Genomic DNA, 20,029 nt, shown 5'->3' with positions numbered 1-20,029 from the left:
TGGTTACGAGTTAAAAATCACATAGGCAGAAAACAAAAAAAAAACAAAAAAAACAGGGAACTATACTGCTGATAACGTGTCTACAATGACCTAAGAACTATAAATTCGTCCTTTGAGAATAGAAAATGCCTCAAATTTCCTTTTTCAAGAATACTACATCTCTCGCTCTAGAATGTGCTGAAAATTCATACGGTATTTTCCGGCAAAATCACAAAACTGATTGAAGCGAAATATTTAAGTTGGATGTCGTGCAGTTCATAAATAAAACAGTGTATTTCTTTTGTTCACATAATGTCTTTTGTAGGCAGTAAACCAAAAAAATTTTAACATTCACTAACGAGAGTAGAATGACGCATTCGAAATTTCTTACTTTTTTGTTTCGAATAGAATAGTCCCTAGATTTTTAAATTTTAATTAGAAAGATGTACGAAAGTATGTTCTACACATCTAGTCCTAGAGTGAGTGTATCTTTGCGAAGTGGACAGTGTGCTTTTGGTACCCTGTTGTCGCTTTAGTCTGTGGAACACTTACAAAATGCTTGTGTTACACATGAACAAAGAATTAGAGAATAACAAGAATCTGCAGCAAAAAAACTCCAAATATGTCTTTGATAAACTTTCTTTCGGTGTACCCACACTCGGTATGGCGTTTGCGAAGCGAAGAATGAATAAAACAGAGTATTAATCACTTTATTATAAACTCTTTTACACAGATTAAATTAATTCTGGACACGTCCAGAGGCGCTAAAATAATTTCACAGTTTCAAACAGCAAACGATAAAAATATCTCGACATAATCAGGAAGAAAACACTGGAGCATCCTTGTTTCTTCTCTTGAGAGTCGCTTACAAGCGAAGCTTTAAATTTTTACCTAACTTCAGGTAACATTCATTATATTTATATACGTGTAATCTATGCTTTATTTGTACAGCAATTAGATTTTTAGTTGATTAAAGACATCTCATCATCATTATCACGAGGATGTAAGCTCTGAGTCCAGCAATTTCTCTGTATCTCTTTCATTGATTTGTGCTGAGAGTTGCGCATATTGTCGCGTTAACACTTTTAACTTGCTAGCTGATTGAAAAATCGTAATTTGCACTTTTTACAAGATTAGCACATTGAAGTACATTTAAAAAACTGTTATTTTTTGAGTTTGTTGAGAACAAACACTGATGGTGTCCACTGTTCGGGCAGTAATCTTGCCACACAATGAGAAACACTTACTCACATTTACGTAAACATATACGACTGGATTTTAATTGATTTTTCACAGCTTACGTATTCAGTTAAGATAATATTGCCTTACAAGGTAGGTATTTACACAATTTCAGTACAGAGCACTCAAACTTTGTACATTATCATCCTCCTGCTGTCTTGACACCTCCCTCAGTATACACTCCCTTTTGCTACGACTACGGTACCACTACTAGTACTTGCTTTCCTCCTGCTTGGCGAAAAATTCGCTAAGAAACACAAGCAGAGATTCATCTGCGGAAAGCTGAAACTGAGTCAGTCCGTTCGGTGGTGCTGATTGTGGTGCGGTAGTTGGAAGGGTCGAACTGTTTCTGGCGTTTCGTCGGCGTGGAGCGGCTACCTGCTGCAGTCGTGTCCCGAGGACGCGCCCGTCATGGCCACCCAAACGCAGAACAGCGCAGCTCCCGCCAGAGGCAGCAGAGAACCCGGCCTTGTAGTGCCCGATGACGTCACTGGAACAACCAGGAGAACAACAAACTCACAGCCAGCACATCAGAATGAAAGCTCCCTCCCACAGTTATGGGTAAAAGAAATCTCTTCCAACAGTAAGTGAGGGATATCGTTGATAAGATAGGATGTTGATTCGCTTCTAAATCATGACGTGCTTCGTCCTTGGTTGATGTACTGATTTGTTAAGTATAGTTGTCTTTTACGGTCCAATATGCCGCTCTTCAGCCATAGATTTTACGAATAGACCAGATTACCTTTTTTAATAACAAAAACACAGTTATGTAATACGAATGACGTGTCGATAATATGCAAGAGGGGTGATCTTAACGCGTCTGTTAATTGTAATGTAGGAATTTCTATGGTGACAGAATTAATCCGAGGGTGTAGTGCAGGTGAATTTGTGTGTATATGGCAGATGAATTGTTGATCTCACACTTTGCGTGTTGATTAGGTTATAAGTAGTGGTGAGGGTTGGAGTTTGTATTGAATAGGAGCGATATGTAAAACGTATGAGAGATTGTGTTGTCACCAGCAGTGATGACGAACGCTAAGAAGTACGGTGGGAGGTAAATGTCCGCTGTTACTGTGACAGTGGGACTGAGAAAATAAGAGAAAGAAGATAGTAGATAATTTTACGCTCCCATTTCCTCTGTTCCAGCTCCACAGGTTTTGTAGTTCAACCAATAGTCATTCTTCTTTAACTAACGTTTATGAGGTTTTGGTTTGTTTCTTTTGATCGTACTACCAATTCGTTTCTAAGTGGCTCATCAGTTCCAGTGGATCGAAAAAAAGAAAACAGAAGTAAAACAGTATTCTAAAGGATGGTGTACACCTGCACAACACTTAGAATGTCTTCGTCACATGAAATTGCGGTATTCCTAGATTTTCTTATTCATATTATTCACAGTTACATTTGGCAGATGTTTCACTTGCCTATTTCAGCATTTTGTTCACGTTATCTACAAAATTTCTATTTCTAGCGTCATCTAGCAAGGTTGTGAACTTCGTATTCTGTTCTTTCCTGAAGTACGAGCGTTGACTATTTTCCTCTGTTTTACTGTATTTATGAATACTGTTTTTCAGTGATCAGTCGATAGTACATTATAAAATATATCAATAGCTTTTTAACTTAACATCTGGTCTTATCAAAGGTGCCTTATGACCTCAGATCTTACTCTTGCACAAATATGGAATTTATGACAATGGAAATTCCTTTCAGTGATAAATGCTTCGCAATAATGTCAGTTGAGCCTCCACGTTATTAGTAGTGAATTTTGGTGGACTCGGCTGTTTTGAGTTGGGTGATCCGATACATTTCAGAGAATAAACAGCAATATTGTGCAATATGCCATTGTTAACAAACTGCACGACATTTGAATTGAGAGAGATCACCTACGAGGAGGGAGCCCCGAAACAGCAGCCACAAACGAGAAAGCCTTCAATCTAGTATCGGGCAATTGGCTGAAGTTTACACTAAACAGTAGTTGACAGTTGAGGAAAATACTGTACTTTGAATGTGAAGAATTAAACATCACAACGGTTGGATCATATTAAAAAGAGTCGTGCTGGTATTCTGTTCGCTAGTTCGCTACTGGGAATGAGATGTGTGAGGAGAACTTTACGAAAGGGTCGATGGAACAATCGAAGCAGTAGGTAGCTCAGGCTGCTCATGTAAAAGCGTGACATCTATCACAGCAATTTTCTTGGCCATTTGGCATAGTCAAAGGCAGTGCGGTGGTGACAATAATTCACTTTATATGAGAGGGAGCGATCATCTTTACGTAAAAAGTGTGTCGTTTGAATCGTAAGGAGACAGTCAACATTTTCAGATGGCCAGCGTTCGATGGTTAGCGTTACGTGGAGCAATAATCGATGTGAAATAGAACATAATCATAGACGATAAGTGGAGGAGTACTGCTTAGTAGTGTAGGTAAGAAATGAGTGACAGAAGTTATTAAAGAAGAATTGATGAGATTAAAAATGGGTCTAGTAGCAAATGAGTGAATGTATAATATAAACCGATATCATTCCTACGATTTTCAAATAAAGTTCCATTGCTCTCAAAGGAAACTACGTAGCACGACCTAACCACTGCGTAAATGGTATAATCTAAAGTGTTGAGTGGCTAAACTAACTGTTGGACTTGATATAACTGCCAAATAAAGAAAGACCCTTGAAGACGTGGATCGTGTAATGCAATTACTTGAAAGCTATTTGTAATGTGCAGTACAGCTTTTGCAAATTTTTGTTTGTGAAGTTTCTTCAATGGACTGTAACCCTTGTTTGTTTAATGTATATAATAACTGCGTTATAATTACGGATAAGTTTTGCAGTTTTTATTAGTCTCTTGCTGTTTGGTGAGAAACAACAATTGGAGCCTGTCTTTGGGAGATTAAATTACTGTTTGGTCCCCTAACTATTTGTTACATTATTAGTTCGTATGTGCCGTCCTGGAGCTGTAGGTGTTGGTCAGAGTCCACCAACATGCTCAATATCCGGCATTTTTCCAACACATTTCAACGGAAAATCTTACTTTTACTGTGCTCAACGTGTTGACTTGAGTATTTACTCTAGATACTATCGATAACTGGCTCTATGTGTTTGTATTTTGTTTGTGTTATGGTGTCTGCACGTAGTTTTGTACGTTTTTGTTCTAATTGTGTGTGTATGTATCTGTGTGCGTGTGTGTGTGTGTGTGTGTGTGTGTGTGTGTGTGTGTGTGTGTGGGTGGGTGGGAGGGTGGGTGGGTGGGTGGGTAAATTAATTTATTATTTGGTCTGGTTATGTTTCATATCTCTGTTTGTTGTAATTTTGGTAACTAATATGATAAGTGAGTCCTTACTTCCATTGATTTGGTTATTTCTTTATTATCTTGTTCATTGGAAGGGTTCTGTTTTCCAGTCACTTTAGTTTAGTGTGGTGATTGTTAAGTCTAACAGTTTTCAAATGTGGTTCCATTTCTAGATAGTTCATGTCAATTCCATATCAGGTGCTCAACAGTGCAAGAGCAGCTACTTGCAAACTTCTAGCAATTATTGTTTACATTAATATGCACACATTATCTACATTGTTGTGCAGGCCATAACAGAAGGACGTTTTAAAAATTTGGGAGATAGGATGAAGTGTTGATCGTTTTGATATGAGGAACCTGTAGCCGGAAATGTTAAATAAAATTACTACAGGGAGCACTGTGTTGTTAGAATGCCATGCTCTACCTGTTTGAGAAGCTATTGGGTGAGATTCTGAGTCAACATTTGGGTTAGAATTCTAGGGACTATGATAACTGAATCTTCCGTCGCTTCTTGGTAGAACAACATTATAATGAACGAAAAGCGCTGGTTTGCTTTTGTTGTGCAGTATTAGTTTTTTTGTGTTAACCAGTTTTCGACTTACAAGGTCACTTCAGAATTACGTAGAAGAAGTTACGCAGAAACCTATAGCAAACAACATCTTTGACAGTTTGGTCTTCATGCAATGTAAAAAGTAAAACGTCGAGCAGTAAATAAATACAAAGGGAATAAATAGGAAAAAAGACTTTAACAAAAAACTAGATCAGAAAACCTGCATAACAGTTTATATTAATAAGCAGAGCCTCAGGTACAGGGCGGGTCGCAGGTGGCGGATAGCGAACGATCCATCAGATATGGTGGACAGCTGCGAATAAGGGGAAACCCAAATAAGCAGTCCCGGACCGAGGCGGCAGCATCACGAGGGTGTGGGAGGGTGACTTTTGGCAAGGGTCACACTCATTCAAAAACCACAGAACCCGAAGACGTTGCTGTGTCATGGCGAGTAAGTGCCGCCATTACAATAAGCACTGTCACCACCCAAATCCAGGACACGTCTGAAGTGGGAACCATCGGCATCCTGGTCAGCGTTTGTTCACACAATGTGCGGCTGGTCATAATGCGCCAGGAACTAACAATCCCTGGCTCTAAACACCCAGTTGAAACAGTGGACCAACTTGATTACAAGCAAGTATGACTCGTGCAAGTAATAACAACATTACCCCAGGTGGTAACCAATCCACCCATCAACAGATGGGAACCAGGAATTCGGATTCTGGGGAACCTGGGCTTACACGATTACATCAGAGAAAGTCGGAGCTCTCTGGCAAACTTCCACTTAAAACACCTACATACATTGGAACCTTTAACATAAATACATTAATCCAACCAGGAAAACTTCTAAACCTTACAACAGAACTTGAAAAGCAAAAGATAGTAATACTAGCTTTACAGGAGACACGTTTTACAGATGAAGAAACATCAGATTATGGCAACTATCACATCTTTAAGAGCAAGACGGATAAACGAATCGGAAGAGGAGCCCCCCATCTCGGGATGGCGTTTATCATACACAAGAGCGTGCTCAGCTCCATCAAGGAAGTTACTCCCGTAAATAATAGGATAATGACGATGCGCTTACAATGTGCCAACAAAACATACACAATGGTTACTGTTCATGCTCCCACAAACGGAGACAACTAGAAAAACCCCATAGAAACACAAAAGTTGTGGGAAAATTTAGAGAATATAATGGCCAAGATTCCAAAAGATGATACAAAAGTTCTACTCGGCGATTTTAATGCCCAAATTGGTAGAGAGAAAATCCACCAAAAAACCGTAGGCAAATATCCTGCACATAAATTTACCAATAAAAATGGTACAAGGCTCGTCGAACTATGTAAGCAGAATAACCCGAAGATAATGTCAACATCTCTAAGAAAATGTCCAAGAAAACAAAAGACATGGAGATCTCCTATACAACAAATTGGCGAGTTTCAAATAGATCATGTGGCGATTTCATACCCAGTACAAAAAGAAATTTACGACGTCCAAGTACGCAGAGGAGCAAACATTGATTCAGACCATTACCTAACTAGAATTAAAATCATGTTTACAGCACGAAGAAGCCATCAGAAGAAAACAGAAATACAGAAATATGACACCAAGAAGATTAAAGAATCTAAAGTAAAAGAAGAATGGGAGAAGGAAAAGGCAAACACATGGGAAGAATTTCATTCTAAAATCACGCGAATAGCTAAGGAAACTATTCCCTTGAAAAAGATATTCAAACACCCTTGGTGGGATTCAGACTGTGAAAATGCATTGGAAAGGAGAAAAAAGGCATTTCAAGAATATAACAGTAAAAAATCACAAGAAAGTCTACATTTATTTAACGAGGTTAGAAAACAGGTTTCAAAATCTATTAGGCAAGCAAAAAGGAAGTACACAAAGGCACAACTGGATGCCATAGAAGAAAATTTCCAAAACTATAATACAAGAGACTTCTACAGAACTTTCGCAGATAAAATACGAGGATATATCCCTCAAAATTTATGTTTCAGAAAACCAGATGATAAATTAGCCCTAACAAACCAGGAAAACTGTCAAGTATTGGCTCAATATTTTTCTAACCTACTAAATTGCCCAGAACCTAGTTTAAGGTTTCCCAAAGAAATATGTGCCAACGCTCAACCGGATTCATTACCACCAACACAGGAAGAAATCAAACGTCACATTAAAAACTTAAAAAATAATAGAACATCTGGCGAAGATGGCATTGTTGCAGAGCTATTAAAAAACCTAGGACCAAAGACGTTGCAAGAGCTCACAAAAATAATAACAAAAATATGGGAAACAGAAAAATTACCAGAGGATTGGAAATGTGCCCTTATTCACCCATTACATAAAAAAGGAGACAGAACAAATGTCACCTACAAAATTCTCTCAACATGCCTGCTGAAAAGAACACAAGAGCAGCTGGAACGCCAAATTGGTGATTATCAAGCAGGCTTCCGCGCCAGTCGCTCATGCATAGAACAAATATTTAATTTAAAGACAATATTAAAACACAAAGCAATTAGAAATGCCCCCATAATTTGTACATTTGTAGATTTTAAGAAAGCCTATGACTCAATTGACCGGCAATCTTTGTTTAACATTCTAGAGGAACTTGGACTTGACTCCAAAACACTAAGGCTTATCAAAGAATCACTGACAGATACTGTATCTAAAGTTAAATTCAGGGGAGAAATCTCTGAACCTTTTCTCATAAAAACTGGAGTACGTCAAGGTGACGGGCTATCTCCACTTCTGTTTAATATAGTCCTGGATAAAGTCATTAAGGAATGGTAAAAAGAATTAAAAAACCAATCCTACTGGAAACCAATCCATCTTGGTAGAACCAAAGACAACGTGGAGATATGTTGTTTAGCATTCGTGGACGACTTGGCCATACTTGCAGATGATGAAGAAATCGCCACCAAACAAATAGAGATCCTTAAGGAATGCGCGGATAAAGTAGGTTTACAAATTTCGTTTCAAAAGACAGAATTTTTCTGTACGAAATTCCATATACACAGTTTGAACACAAAATATGGAAAAATAAATAGAGTAAAACATTTTAAATACCTAGGTGAAATTTTGGAGCCAACCGGAGGAGAGAAAGTTGCACAGAAGATCAGACAACAGAAAAAGAAGAGAGCATATGGTATGACACATGAAATATACAATAAAAAATGCATCTCCTCGAACACAAAAATCAGACACTACTGCGCAGTAATTAAGCCAGCAGCACTATATGCTAGTGAAACGCTCACACTCCACACAAAATGTGATTTAGAAAAAATACTAAAAGAAGAACGCAAAATTATGAGAAAGATTTTAGGTCCAAAATTAACAGAAGAATGATACCGGATACAATCAAGAAGAACCACAGATACTATATCAAACCTGGCAGCAGACATAAGAAGGCGAAGATTAAAATTTTATGGACATGTCACTAGACTTCCCCCCACACGACTCACCAACAGAATTCTCACTTACATAGAAAAAGTCAAATCAACAACACCATGGATTAGCCAAGTAAAATTAGATTTACAAAAAGCAAATATTGAACTTAAAGATGTCAAAGATAGAAAAACTTTTAGAAATAAGGTGGAAAAGTGGATTGTATTGTCGGAGAAGGAAGCACTAAAGAGACCAGGAACAAAATGGGCAGAAGAAAGAAAAAGAAAACATGGAGAACGAATGAGAGAAGTATGGAAGAAACGACGTCAGAAAGCTTTGCGTGATCCTTCTGGGTCCATTCGCGATAAGTAAGTAAGTAATAAGCAGAAGCAATTAAATATATTAAAATGAGTACCTGATAAGGCTATTAAGGAGGTATAAAACATGGAGAGTTATACACAAAGCAATTGAAAGAAATAATTTTCAATGTAATTACTGAATGTATAGGACTATCAATAAGATAGAAATGAGTAAATGCAGGAAAATGAAAGACTCCGAGGGAACATACAGTAAATGCTATCTTTGAGAGAGTGGTCTTACTGCATTTTGAAAAGTAAAAAGCTGAACAACAAAGAAATATAAAAGGAGCATACAGGTTAAAACATTAATGTTATACTTAAAACTGTGCCTATGTAACAGTTGGTTGCAAATAGGTGAACCAAGTCAAATAAAAGACATTGTTTGATGAGTAAGTTCAAAGCGGTATTAAACATGGAAAGTAATACAAATGCTTATCAAAAGAAAGACTCAACGGTTGTAGCTACAATGAATACGGATTAAATAGAAAATTTTAATAAAATAAAAGAACTGAATTAACACAAGAAAATGTGGCAATATGTGGGTCCAGGATACGTGGGAAGTAATGAAAAACTGAGAGGATTATGTGAAGCTTAGGAGAGGGGAACTTGCGTCAGGTCATGTAAGATTAGATCTGCACTGTGAGCTAAATGTCTGTTCATTTCCAGAGCTTCCAGCAGTTTGCGTTTTTGGCCTTTGTTTAGTGAGTGAAGGACGTAAGACTCTGGTTGGTAGTTGTGACCCTCACTCTGTACATATTCAGCAAATGTGGAGTCAGAATTCTTCAACCTCCAGCTGTGTTAATGTTCAGCCACCCTAGTAGCTACGTGTCTGCCTGACTGACGAATGTAAAACTTGACACAATACGACTATTGAATCACGCATTTTACCAGATCTTTTGAGTGATGCATGGTATTCGAACATTCCAGAGAGTGCCTTGCTGGAATTTATGGGAATATGGTACGTTATTGCACGATGTATTTCCAACGAAGTTGATGGTCGTCACACTGAATTTTAATGTTATAGTAGTGAAGCAAGAGATTTGTGTTACAGCGTTTGATTTGACTCTGCATCCAATAAACGTTTTGCAAACTACTATACTACGGCGTTTCATTTTATGCTTCGAATATGCTGAAAATGCATAGCTCTGTAAAAACTGTATTTTACATTACCGACCATGGATTCCCGATATCAGAACGTGCCACTCAAGATGTTTCACAAGTAAAGAAAAGCAAAGGGCATATGGCGCAATACGAACACGCTTTCATTTAGATGCATTAGGCGAATCACATCTCCTACGATATGGAAGTAACTAAAGAACACAAAAAATAACGAAAATAAATGACTATTTACGTATTTCCGTTAAGAATGACAATAGACATTCTCACATCGTGGACTGACTGAAAACGGAGGCATGAATGTGGGATGGCTACTGCTCACAGCTCATAGTCTTCAGTGTTCATCTGAATGTGAGTTCCACCCTACAATTAAGGGCGACGGTGGGAGTGGAAGCTTATAACCAACAAAGTCGAGTAGGTTGGCGTAGAGCTGAGGGCCTGTACTCCTACTGGGGCGACGGCAGCTAAAATCCTTGTCCTGCCATTCGGATTTAAGTTTTATCTGATTACATAAGGTGAATATTGGAATACTTCTTTTGAAACAGCATGGACCATTTCCTTTTCTAACCTTTCCTTATCCGGGATTCTGCTCTATATTTTACGACTTCATGGCCGATGGGACAATATACTCTACTCTGCTCTCGTTCCTTCGCCGACAGAGGCGAAAGTGAATTCAATTGGTAACGAGATTATGGTGTTGTCTAGGCTGGAGAATAAATTCTTCTTATTTACTGCTCAAACAAGATATACCGAATATATGCGAGTTCTCAGAATGAAGTACATTTAAAAAATAGAAAACACGATTAAGTGGCGTAAGTTATTTCCCTACCAGATAACGTATGTATCTAAAAAACGTCTAATGACAGTGAGAAACTTCGGGATGTGAGTAATTGAACATCTACCTTATCTACTATATTGGTCACACACTGAATTGTTCCTATGCTAACATATATTAAGTTCGTGACTGAAAGAGTTTTCAAGACTATGCACATTCAAACAGACATAATTTCCATCAGACTGTTTGGTTAAAATAAGTGCTTTATGAAGCAGTAATAGACAGCGGTGCAAAACATAGTACTTTCTTGAATTATTGAGCCTGAAGGATACGATGATATTTTAATAGAGTCAAGTTAGAAGGAAGCAGTAAACAACTATCTTTAGACAGCTGTCGAAGAAAATTTTGTAGTTTCGGAAACGACTTCTACTTTCTGGACAAGCGCTGCACGAAATTTACTGAGAAAACAAGGACTATGTCGGGAAATAGATACAGGTTTTATAAGCGCAGCCATGCACTGTCACACCTGTCTTCATTACTTTCTAGACCACTCAACGTGATTTATCCTAATGCCTTGAAGTAGACCAGTCGTCGCTACATCAAATGCTTATTTATTTGATTTCTCCCTTTCTCAGAAATTTATTATGACCAAGACACAGTGGTGCGAACTACATCGAGCTACATCTATGGCATTAGATTATGACCGTGCTATCCGTTACGTTGGTCGTGATACACATTAGTGTTTGCTATCTCCATTATGATTATTACTAACCTGACACTGTAGGACATTTTATGACATCGACAAGTGACTAATCTTTTGATTGCTAATCTCCTCCGTAGCTCACACAAAAATTATTTCACAGCACCTGAACCTATGGTCACAAACCGTGCGAGGGAATAAAATACTTTTCCCTAACTCCGCCAGTGATTCATTATTTACGCAGGAAGCTGACGGCGTACAATCAGAGTATGTCTTACATTTTGAAGCTCTGCATAGAACGTGCTTCCTCGAGAGACGTTTTATTCGTGTTTGTAGAAGGTCAGAGAAGGAATCACTATTGAGGAATCTGTTGCTCGCAGAATTCAACATTATTCATTTCATTGAATTTACCAGAGTAAAAGCGTGAGGGACTGCTATTTTCAAAATAGCTTACCATACCACCGAGAGTTACATTTAGGTCGTCAGAAACGGTATTAGATAGTAGTAGTGACGCTCTCCTGCTTCGCCCAAATTATCGACGGTTAGACTGCTTGTCTGGGGTAGCAGAGTAAATTGTATATACGAAACTGCCCCCACGAATTAGTACACCTATTAGTGAAAACCGTATCAAAATTCCTACAATAGTTCATGAGAATACTTTCAGAAACACAAAATAACGTGGCCGGGGACTTCAGTTTTTGAAATGTATCAGATGGATTCTGGTCAAGCTTTCGTGTTTTCTGGAATTGTGGTGGTTGTTTACTTGGTTGCTTTTCCCGTCTCCTCGGTAGCCGACTCGCTAGCATCTCCCATCACTGCCGTCAGATATCAGTCAGAACGCGAATTAAATATGGAACTGATAACTATAGATACACTGCACACTCATCATTACTATGGTAAAAATATGAATCATATCGAAAACCTGCCTCGTGAGTCATTGTATTAGCGGCAACCGCTTTATAATTTGTGTAGCAGTTCGTGCGATAAGGACGAAAGACAGAGAAACGGAGTAGAGGACTTTAATTTGGTAGTCTCTATAAATGTAATTGGATACTTGCCCGTTAGCGGCTGAATTCTTGGGTGCCAACTACCGCCGATGAAAACTCATCTGCTGCATATATCGCTGCTGCACACAATATTTTCCACACCATGGTGTGATGCAAGGATGTGTGTATTGATTGCTGCAGACTGGGCACCAAATGTGTATCACACACACAGTCCCAGCTTCGTGTCTGTCTGTGTAAGTGTTGATTTAACTGTCAATTTCGCTACGCCATCCAAATGGAAAGGTTAAACAAACACACGCGCGAGACATGCAAATACGAATACAGTCCATCGAATGGGAAAATAACGGCAAATGTTAGATGCGGGAACCAACTACACTGTTTCGCTCTCAAAGCACTGTGTTTAACTTCCAACGAGTGCATCGCTTCACACCAATCCTATAATATAATTATAAATGTCGTGTAAACGCGGCTGTAATTTACAAATAAGTACAAGCAGAGCATTCTGAATCCAATTAAATCAATTATATCTTGAAGTACAGTATTGCTATCTGAAACGCTGCGCGATCGATAGCTCGCGCAACGTTTACTGGAACACTGCCTTTGGCGTGAAGAGAGCGTGGCACGTTTTGCTGCGATGGCCTTCGAGGCCGTGATTCCGGTGGTGGTGGTGGTGGTGGTTAGTGTTTAACGTCCCGTCGACAACGAGGTCATTAGAGACGGAGCGCAAGCTCAGGATAGGGAAGGATTGGGAAGGAAATCGGCCGTGCCCTTTCAAAGGAACCATCCCGGCGTTTGCCTGAAACGATTTAGGGAAATCACGGAAAATGTAAATCAGGATGGCTGGAGACGGGATTGAACCGTCGTCCTCCCGAATGCGAGTCCAGTGTGCTAACCACTGCGCCACCTCGCTCGGTCCGTGATTCCGGGGGAGGGCGTGTGTGAAGCAGCACGGTCAGTTCATGTATGACTTCCAAGTTGATCTGGTTGAGCAGCCTTCGGACATGGGGGTTGGGGAGGGGGGAAGTGGGGGGGGGGGGGGTGCACCAGCAGCGGGAGTGGACACGTTATTTCTTTGACCGACCAGGTCTGGAGGCGAGAAGTGGGTCGCCGTCATTTGGAGTTTGTTATTTGCATTCTATCTTTAGAGCAGTAGACAGACGCCGCGCAGAGGACTCGTGGCAATATAGAAGTAAAGTTGACTGCATCTGTGTTCAAGTAGTATGGTTTGTGTTTGAATATTGTGAAACAGAGGAGAAACATTCGATTAGTAATTTAGAATGAAATGAGATGCAATAAGATTAGGAAATCGCATGAAGGGTGAGCCGTGCGCTGCTCGTGTTCATTCCGTTTATTGTTTTTCATCTTCTCTTACCGTACTGCCGCTTCGATTTCTTATTCCATTTACTGGTGTCACTAACTTCCTGCCTTAACTGCCCGTAAGTGGCAGCAGCAGCGCTTATTGATTAAGTGCACTGTTGTGCCATCTCTGGAGCTACTGATAGTATTTTCGGGTCGTCGTATATCTGGAGGACTAGTTGGGAGCTCAGTCGGGACGCAGCAGCAGTGAAATCGGGCACGGAGCGCCAATGCGGTGCGGACATCCAGTACTTGCGAACCGCTGGTGACACATATGACGGAAGGAGATTGGAGCTTGACGACCGTTAGTTGGTCGTTCGATTGGTCGTCTCATCGGGCGACGTGTATTTGGTCTTTTGACCGTTTCTGGGCCTCGTCACTTGGTCATCTTGCCGGACGTGGGTCGGTTCCTTCCTTGTGCGGAGATGTCAGGCGCTCAATGGGAAAGTGTTCCCTCTGCATGGTTAGGTCCGAGCCAGTGTGTCCAGGTCGCCGTGTCTCCTGATTCCGAACTGACATCGAGTTGAGTCGGGTTAGAGCTGCAGTCAGCTTCGGACAGCCAAGACTCGCCCGACCGTTGCCCACACACGAAACATCAGTGAGAATGACATAGGTCGGTCGTTCGGTCTGTCGTCTCACCGAACGACGTGCATTTGGTCGCCCACCGCTTGTGGAAACTCTCTGTGCATCGAATTGATTCGCCCTTGTTGTTCCAGACTGTTTTTACAGTTGTTCGAGTTCTTGTGCAAGTGTGTTTACGCCGAACCGTGTGTAGCTTCTGTGATTTCCATTGAGCAGATGAATGCTGTCTGTGTTCTGGAGTAGTCAGTCGGTAGGTTGAAATAGAGCAGCGAGTGTATCGGGTGGAAGGAAATAGACTAGGGTGTTGGTTGGTTCTTCAGCCGTCCCTAGGTCGTGTTGCCACCCGATTGTTTAGTGTTACGCTTGGCTACCTGTCTCACCTAAACTGTGCTTAGAGTTTCCTCCCGAGGTCCATCCTTGGAACACTCCTGAGCACCACCGTTTATTGCTTGTGATTGTCATTTTAATTGGTCGCAGGCACTGTGCCAGGCCTTCAGCCGTGTATTAGTCTGTTTTATGTTTAGTATATGGTTTTCAGCCGATCTTCATGAGATTTTAAGCTTAGGCCTTCAGCGGTGTTTTACTTACAATTGTTGTTGCACTGTATTTAGGCTTCCATCCACGTTTGTTTCTGAATCTGTGGCATTAGTATGTAAATCTTTGTCCGAACGTTTCTCTTTAATTATCTTGGATTCTCGAAACGGCCCTTAGCCGTGTTCTGTAAATGTTTATCTTAAGATTGTCTTTAATTATTTTTGAGTAATTTATTTGGGCCTTCAGCCAACGAGGTACTTCAAGTTTTCTTAAGATGTTTTTTCTGTTGTACTGTGTAAAAGCTTATCCTTAAAGCCTCTCTTTTATTATGTAAAAATATTTATTGTGCTTTGAGCGGAACAATTAATTTGAATTCCTCTTAATGTGGCCTTTAGCCGAAATTTCTGGAGAAATTACTTGGGCCCTCAGCTGTTAATTGATCTTTGTTGTTTTAAAGAGAAAACTGTGCATTGGTTTGAGGAATAAATTTGTGTGTTTTCTTGTGTAACTAACAGAAATTGACCTTGGCCCCATTCCACAACCTGATCCGCTCTGTCCTGCGAAACAGGATTTTAAAGGGTAATGAAGGTAACATTTTTATTTAGTTTCATTACAATCGCTCGTAGTTTCGAGCCATTGTAGAATGAGTCATTCATATTACGGAACTTTCATTAGAGTCTACGTAATTTCCACTGTATTTTTCATGTTTATTTATTACTTGTCTAACATTTGGAGAGAAAGTATTTGGTGTCAGTGTTGCCCTTCGTCAGTACTAATGAGTGCTGTAACATGAATTCCGTACAAGTAATAATTTATCTGACAATTTAAAAGCAGTTTGTTAAAGAAATATTTAACCTACTTGAGCTACCCAAGCACAATTCACGCCCCGTCCTTACAGCTTTACTTCCGCCAGTACCTCGTCTCCTACCTTCCAAACTTCACAGAAGCTGTCCTGCAAGGCTCGCAGAACAAGCACTCCTGGAAGGAAGGATACGAGTATTGCCGAGACATGGCTTAGCCATAACCTGGGGGAAGTTTCCGGAATGAAATTTTCACTCTGCGGTGGAGTGCGAGCCGATATGAAACTTCCTGGCAGATTAAAACGCTAATGATGAGATGGTAAGGCCAAAAGGTAAGTTTCAGAATTGATTACGATTATTGAGGCACGAGAAGGCAGTGTGTTTACAAATATTGTGGTGAAGTTCTGTTTGCCAAAATCAAGATTTTAAACGTAAAGCCGAAAGTACTGTTACTTCATGAAACTTTTGTAGCAATTCGTAAAGTGTCTGTACTCCATCTGTATTGGTCGACGTGTTTCTGTAGCTATCATGTTGTTAATCTGTACAGAATCTAACAGAAGCCTCGACGATCCGTCTTTTTTGGGTTATACGGACTTGCTGCTGGTTCAGTAATGCCTTTTGCGAGCATAGGTTGTAATTCTTGTTCCACTTTGTCTCTATAAATAAGAGGTACTGAGTAATGCTTTGAAACAAAAGTCTTATGAAATTTTACTGTGAATTCTTACATAATCTTCACATAGTTGCGGTATATTGTCAAGGACATGTGAATGTAATTGTAAAACTTCTAGTAACTGTTGTCTGTCTCCGTCTGTTGCTGTTTCATAACTGTCTACATTAGCTTGGACTGTCTGTCAAACATTGAAGTTAGATTCTTCATTTGCACTGTCGGTAGCAAAGGATATCTCAGTGAAAAAGATGGATTGGTGTCCAGAATTAAAGCAACAAACCTCTATTTCACCATCCTGTATCTAATTCACGATATAATGATACAAACTGTCAAACAGATGTCGCTACGATCGTGTTCCGCACAGAAGATGGTATTCAGCTCATAGGTTAACTATGGCAAGGTGATGACGTCAGAGCATCTACGAAGCATGGTAGTGTTTGCCGGGTAGGCGCACATCCACAATTGCTGTGTACGAAGTTACAGACGGTGCAGTACGGCACAGAGAACACGCTTACCAGACTCTCTGCGGTGGAGGGTCATAAAAAGAAAGGAAGCAGGACTGTCACAAACGGATGTGCCCCGATGGCTTAATGTAAATCGTTCTGTTGTGTATCGATTATGGCAACAGTCTATAGAGACCGAAAGTGTATCCCGAATGCAAGGGGAGTGCCGATCACGTGTGACATCAGAAAGAGAGGACTGTTATTTGTCTGTAAGAGCACGACAGCACCACCCCAGTATGCACAGCAAGTGGTATCTGAGCTCGCTGTATTCACTTGACGTGTTGTATCGAGGCAAAAGATGTGCAGAGGGCTTTAGCAGAGTTGTCTTTTGTGTGACTTTTATGGCCATCTCTGACGAGTTTTCACAGAAGAGAACGTCTAGAGTGGAGTCATCGACATGCAACCAGGACGATCGAACGATGAGCCAATGTTATTTTCACAGATGAGTCCCTATTTCGTCCGGAGAGTAATTATCGATGGATTCACATCTGTAGGGAACGTGGAATAAGATTGTGTGTAGAATGCCTAATGCTGTGGGTAGGGATGATGTTGACAACTCGAACCCCTCTTCACGAAATTATACCGGCTTTAACTGTAGTCAGGTTTCGTGACGAGATCTTGGGGCCTCATTAGCGATTGTGGCGAGATGCTGTGGACCCATATTTCGTACTTACTGGACAGCAATGCTCCACCTCATGGAGCACGCATAGTTGATGTTTCCTTGGAAACAGAAGATACTGCGTGGATGGCCTGCTCGCACTCCCAATTTGAATCCCATTGAGCATGTCTGGGATGCACGAGGGAGACAGCTTGCATCATGTCAGCATCCACCAACCACTCTCCAAGAATGCGAGCAGCTCTGCTGGAAGAAGGGGCGTTATTGCCTCAACTTGAGACTGATGACGTCATTCACATCATGCTCCGTCGTCGCCAGATCTGTTATGCTGCCAAAGGTGGTCACACACCACACTGAACTCATTTACCAGTGCAGGAATGTGTGTGCAAATCCGTTAAGTTGGAAACAACAAAGAACATTTTTGTCTAACGTTATGCGTGTTGCAGTTGTTTACCTTCTGTGTTCTTTACATTGTTTCTACTTTACTATCACCTGTTTATACTGTTTTGTGGCAAAATAAACGCTACCTTGCAAAATTTCCGTTTGCTGCTTTAATTTGGAACACCAGTGTGCCATCGTGTATACTTTGTGTATGGAAAACAAGCTCTACTCTAATAACTTCATTTGCCTCTACTGAGTTGCTCTGCTGTAGCTGTAATGCAACTAGCTCGTTATCGTTGCGTAGTAGAATATAAGAGTCCCTAAGGTGCAAAATCGCTTTATGTTCTGTCAAGAAATCCATAACTAGCATAATTTCAGTTGTTCATACTGAAATGATTCGAAAATTTGTATAAAATGGGTGGCCATGAATAGTAAATTTTGGGTGTGTGTTTGTAGTTTTACATCTACTTCTTTTCCAAAAACTGCTATTCTAACTTTAGTCTTTTGTAATGCGACTGTATGACAAGAATGATTCGTATTGCATGTATTAAATTCTGCATCACTAATCATTGTAACTGAAGATCCAGAGTCAATTACTGCAGTGAAATTATGTGAGACAATTTGTATGTTGATAATCGGATGGTATACATTCTTTTATGGCGGTTCCATTTTCTGCAATAAATTGTCTGTTATGTCTTCCAAGGTGATAATACACATTGTTACTTCGTTCATGTAGTCTGTAGATGACATTTTTCTGTGCACATATGCAGAATGCTGAGCTTCTAGTAGGTCATTATTGTTTCTACTGTGGTCATACTGTTCCTTTTTTTCAATTATCTGTACCGTTGATGTTTTTTGTTCATTACCAGATTGTGTAGGATAGAAGCGACTCTCTGCATCGTTTGACGCACAGTGTTGGTGCTGTCTGTAACTATAATTTTGTCTGTTGTCATTGCGATTACTGTGTCTGTAATTCTGATTGTGGTTCATTGGTCTGTTGTACTTCTGGTTGAATGCTACGTGCCGTTGTTTCATAGCAGGCAGATATATTTTGTTTTTCTCGCAGTTAGAAATTTACAAAGTCACCTAAAGCTAAACCAAAATACTGTTACAGCCAAGCAAAGAAGCCAGTACGAGTTCTAAAACTTTCCTATGTTCCTTCATCACACATCTCCTGGCGTCGGCAAGATTTTCCATTGTTTGTCATCGTACAGCGTCTCTGTTTACTCAGTGAGCTACCCTTGGTCCACTGCCTCGGTGCAGACAGCACGCGTAATTCCTAAAGACTGATCTTGCTCCCCACTGCGAGCGTGATAATTGTGACGGGTTCGCTTCCTGAGCGTGCTTGTGCCCCTCTGTTACTATATCGGATTCGGTTCAGCCTTCTGTTGTTGCCGTTCCCTGTTCCTGTGTCTGGCCAGGCTCTTTGAGGAGCGTGTCGTTAATATCAAAGCATAATAGCTTCCATTTGGTAGTTCTCACAGAGATGTGATTTGACGTGCTGTTTTAAATTACTGTCGGCCAGGGTGGCCGAGAGGTTCTAGGCGCTACAGTCTGCAACCGCGCGACCGCTACGGTCGCAGGTTCGAATCCTGCCTCGGGCATGGATGTGTGTGATGTCCTTGGGTTGGTTAGGTTTAAGTAGTTCTAAGTTGTAGGGGACTGATGCCCTCAGAGGTTACGTCCCATTGTACTCAGAGCCATTTGAACCATTATTTTAATTGCTGGTCTTTTGTAAATTGCTTTAATGTTTAATGCGTTATTATCGCGAAGTAAAAAAGTATTTTTATTTTTTCTAATTCGTTGTGCACTGAATACCCAAGTCGTTTCTTTAGTTATTTGGAGGCCACGGAGCTCACAAGTTTATTCGCCTTACCGTGGCAAATCTTGTTCCATGTATTTTGGCTAGTTGTACTTCCAAGATAAGTTTGTATTTACGTAGATGACGTTCATCAGACGTCTGTTGGTGTCATCCTATCACCCATGTTTTCCGACCCACTCCACGGTTAAAGCATTTATCGTAAAAGCTGCATGTCGGTTGACCGCTGAACTTCTTCACTATCAGGTGTAAGTTGGGGTAGTTACTTTGGCCCGTTATCTTATTAACTTTTAGAGGCTTTTCATAACTATTTTGTATACGCTGGTAGTGTGTAATCTGATGATTTACGGTTTTACTCCTTTTACTTAAAAATT

The 20,029-nt window shown here is 40.3% G+C and overlaps 1 protein-coding gene across 1 annotated transcript in view; it reads right to left on the bottom strand.

Moving 5' to 3' along the window:
* Positions 1 to 675: 675 nt before the first annotated feature.
* LOC124619777 overlaps positions 676 to 20,029 on the bottom strand; it is a 1,271,017-nt gene continuing 1,251,663 nt past the window's right edge. Inside the window, exon 6 of the mRNA XM_047146363.1 lies at positions 676 to 1,708. Within this exon, the coding sequence (XP_047002319.1) occupies positions 1,593 to 1,708 (116 nt within the window). The 3' untranslated portion in view covers positions 676 to 1,592. The remainder of the gene's footprint in view (positions 1,709 to 20,029) is intronic.

Source organism: Schistocerca americana, chromosome 6 (genome assembly GCF_021461395.2).
Source record: "Schistocerca americana isolate TAMUIC-IGC-003095 chromosome 6, iqSchAmer2.1, whole genome shotgun sequence".
In the NCBI taxonomy this organism is placed as follows: Eukaryota; Metazoa; Arthropoda; class Insecta; order Orthoptera; family Acrididae; genus Schistocerca; species Schistocerca americana.
This window is presented reverse-complemented; position numbering and strand designations above follow the sequence as displayed.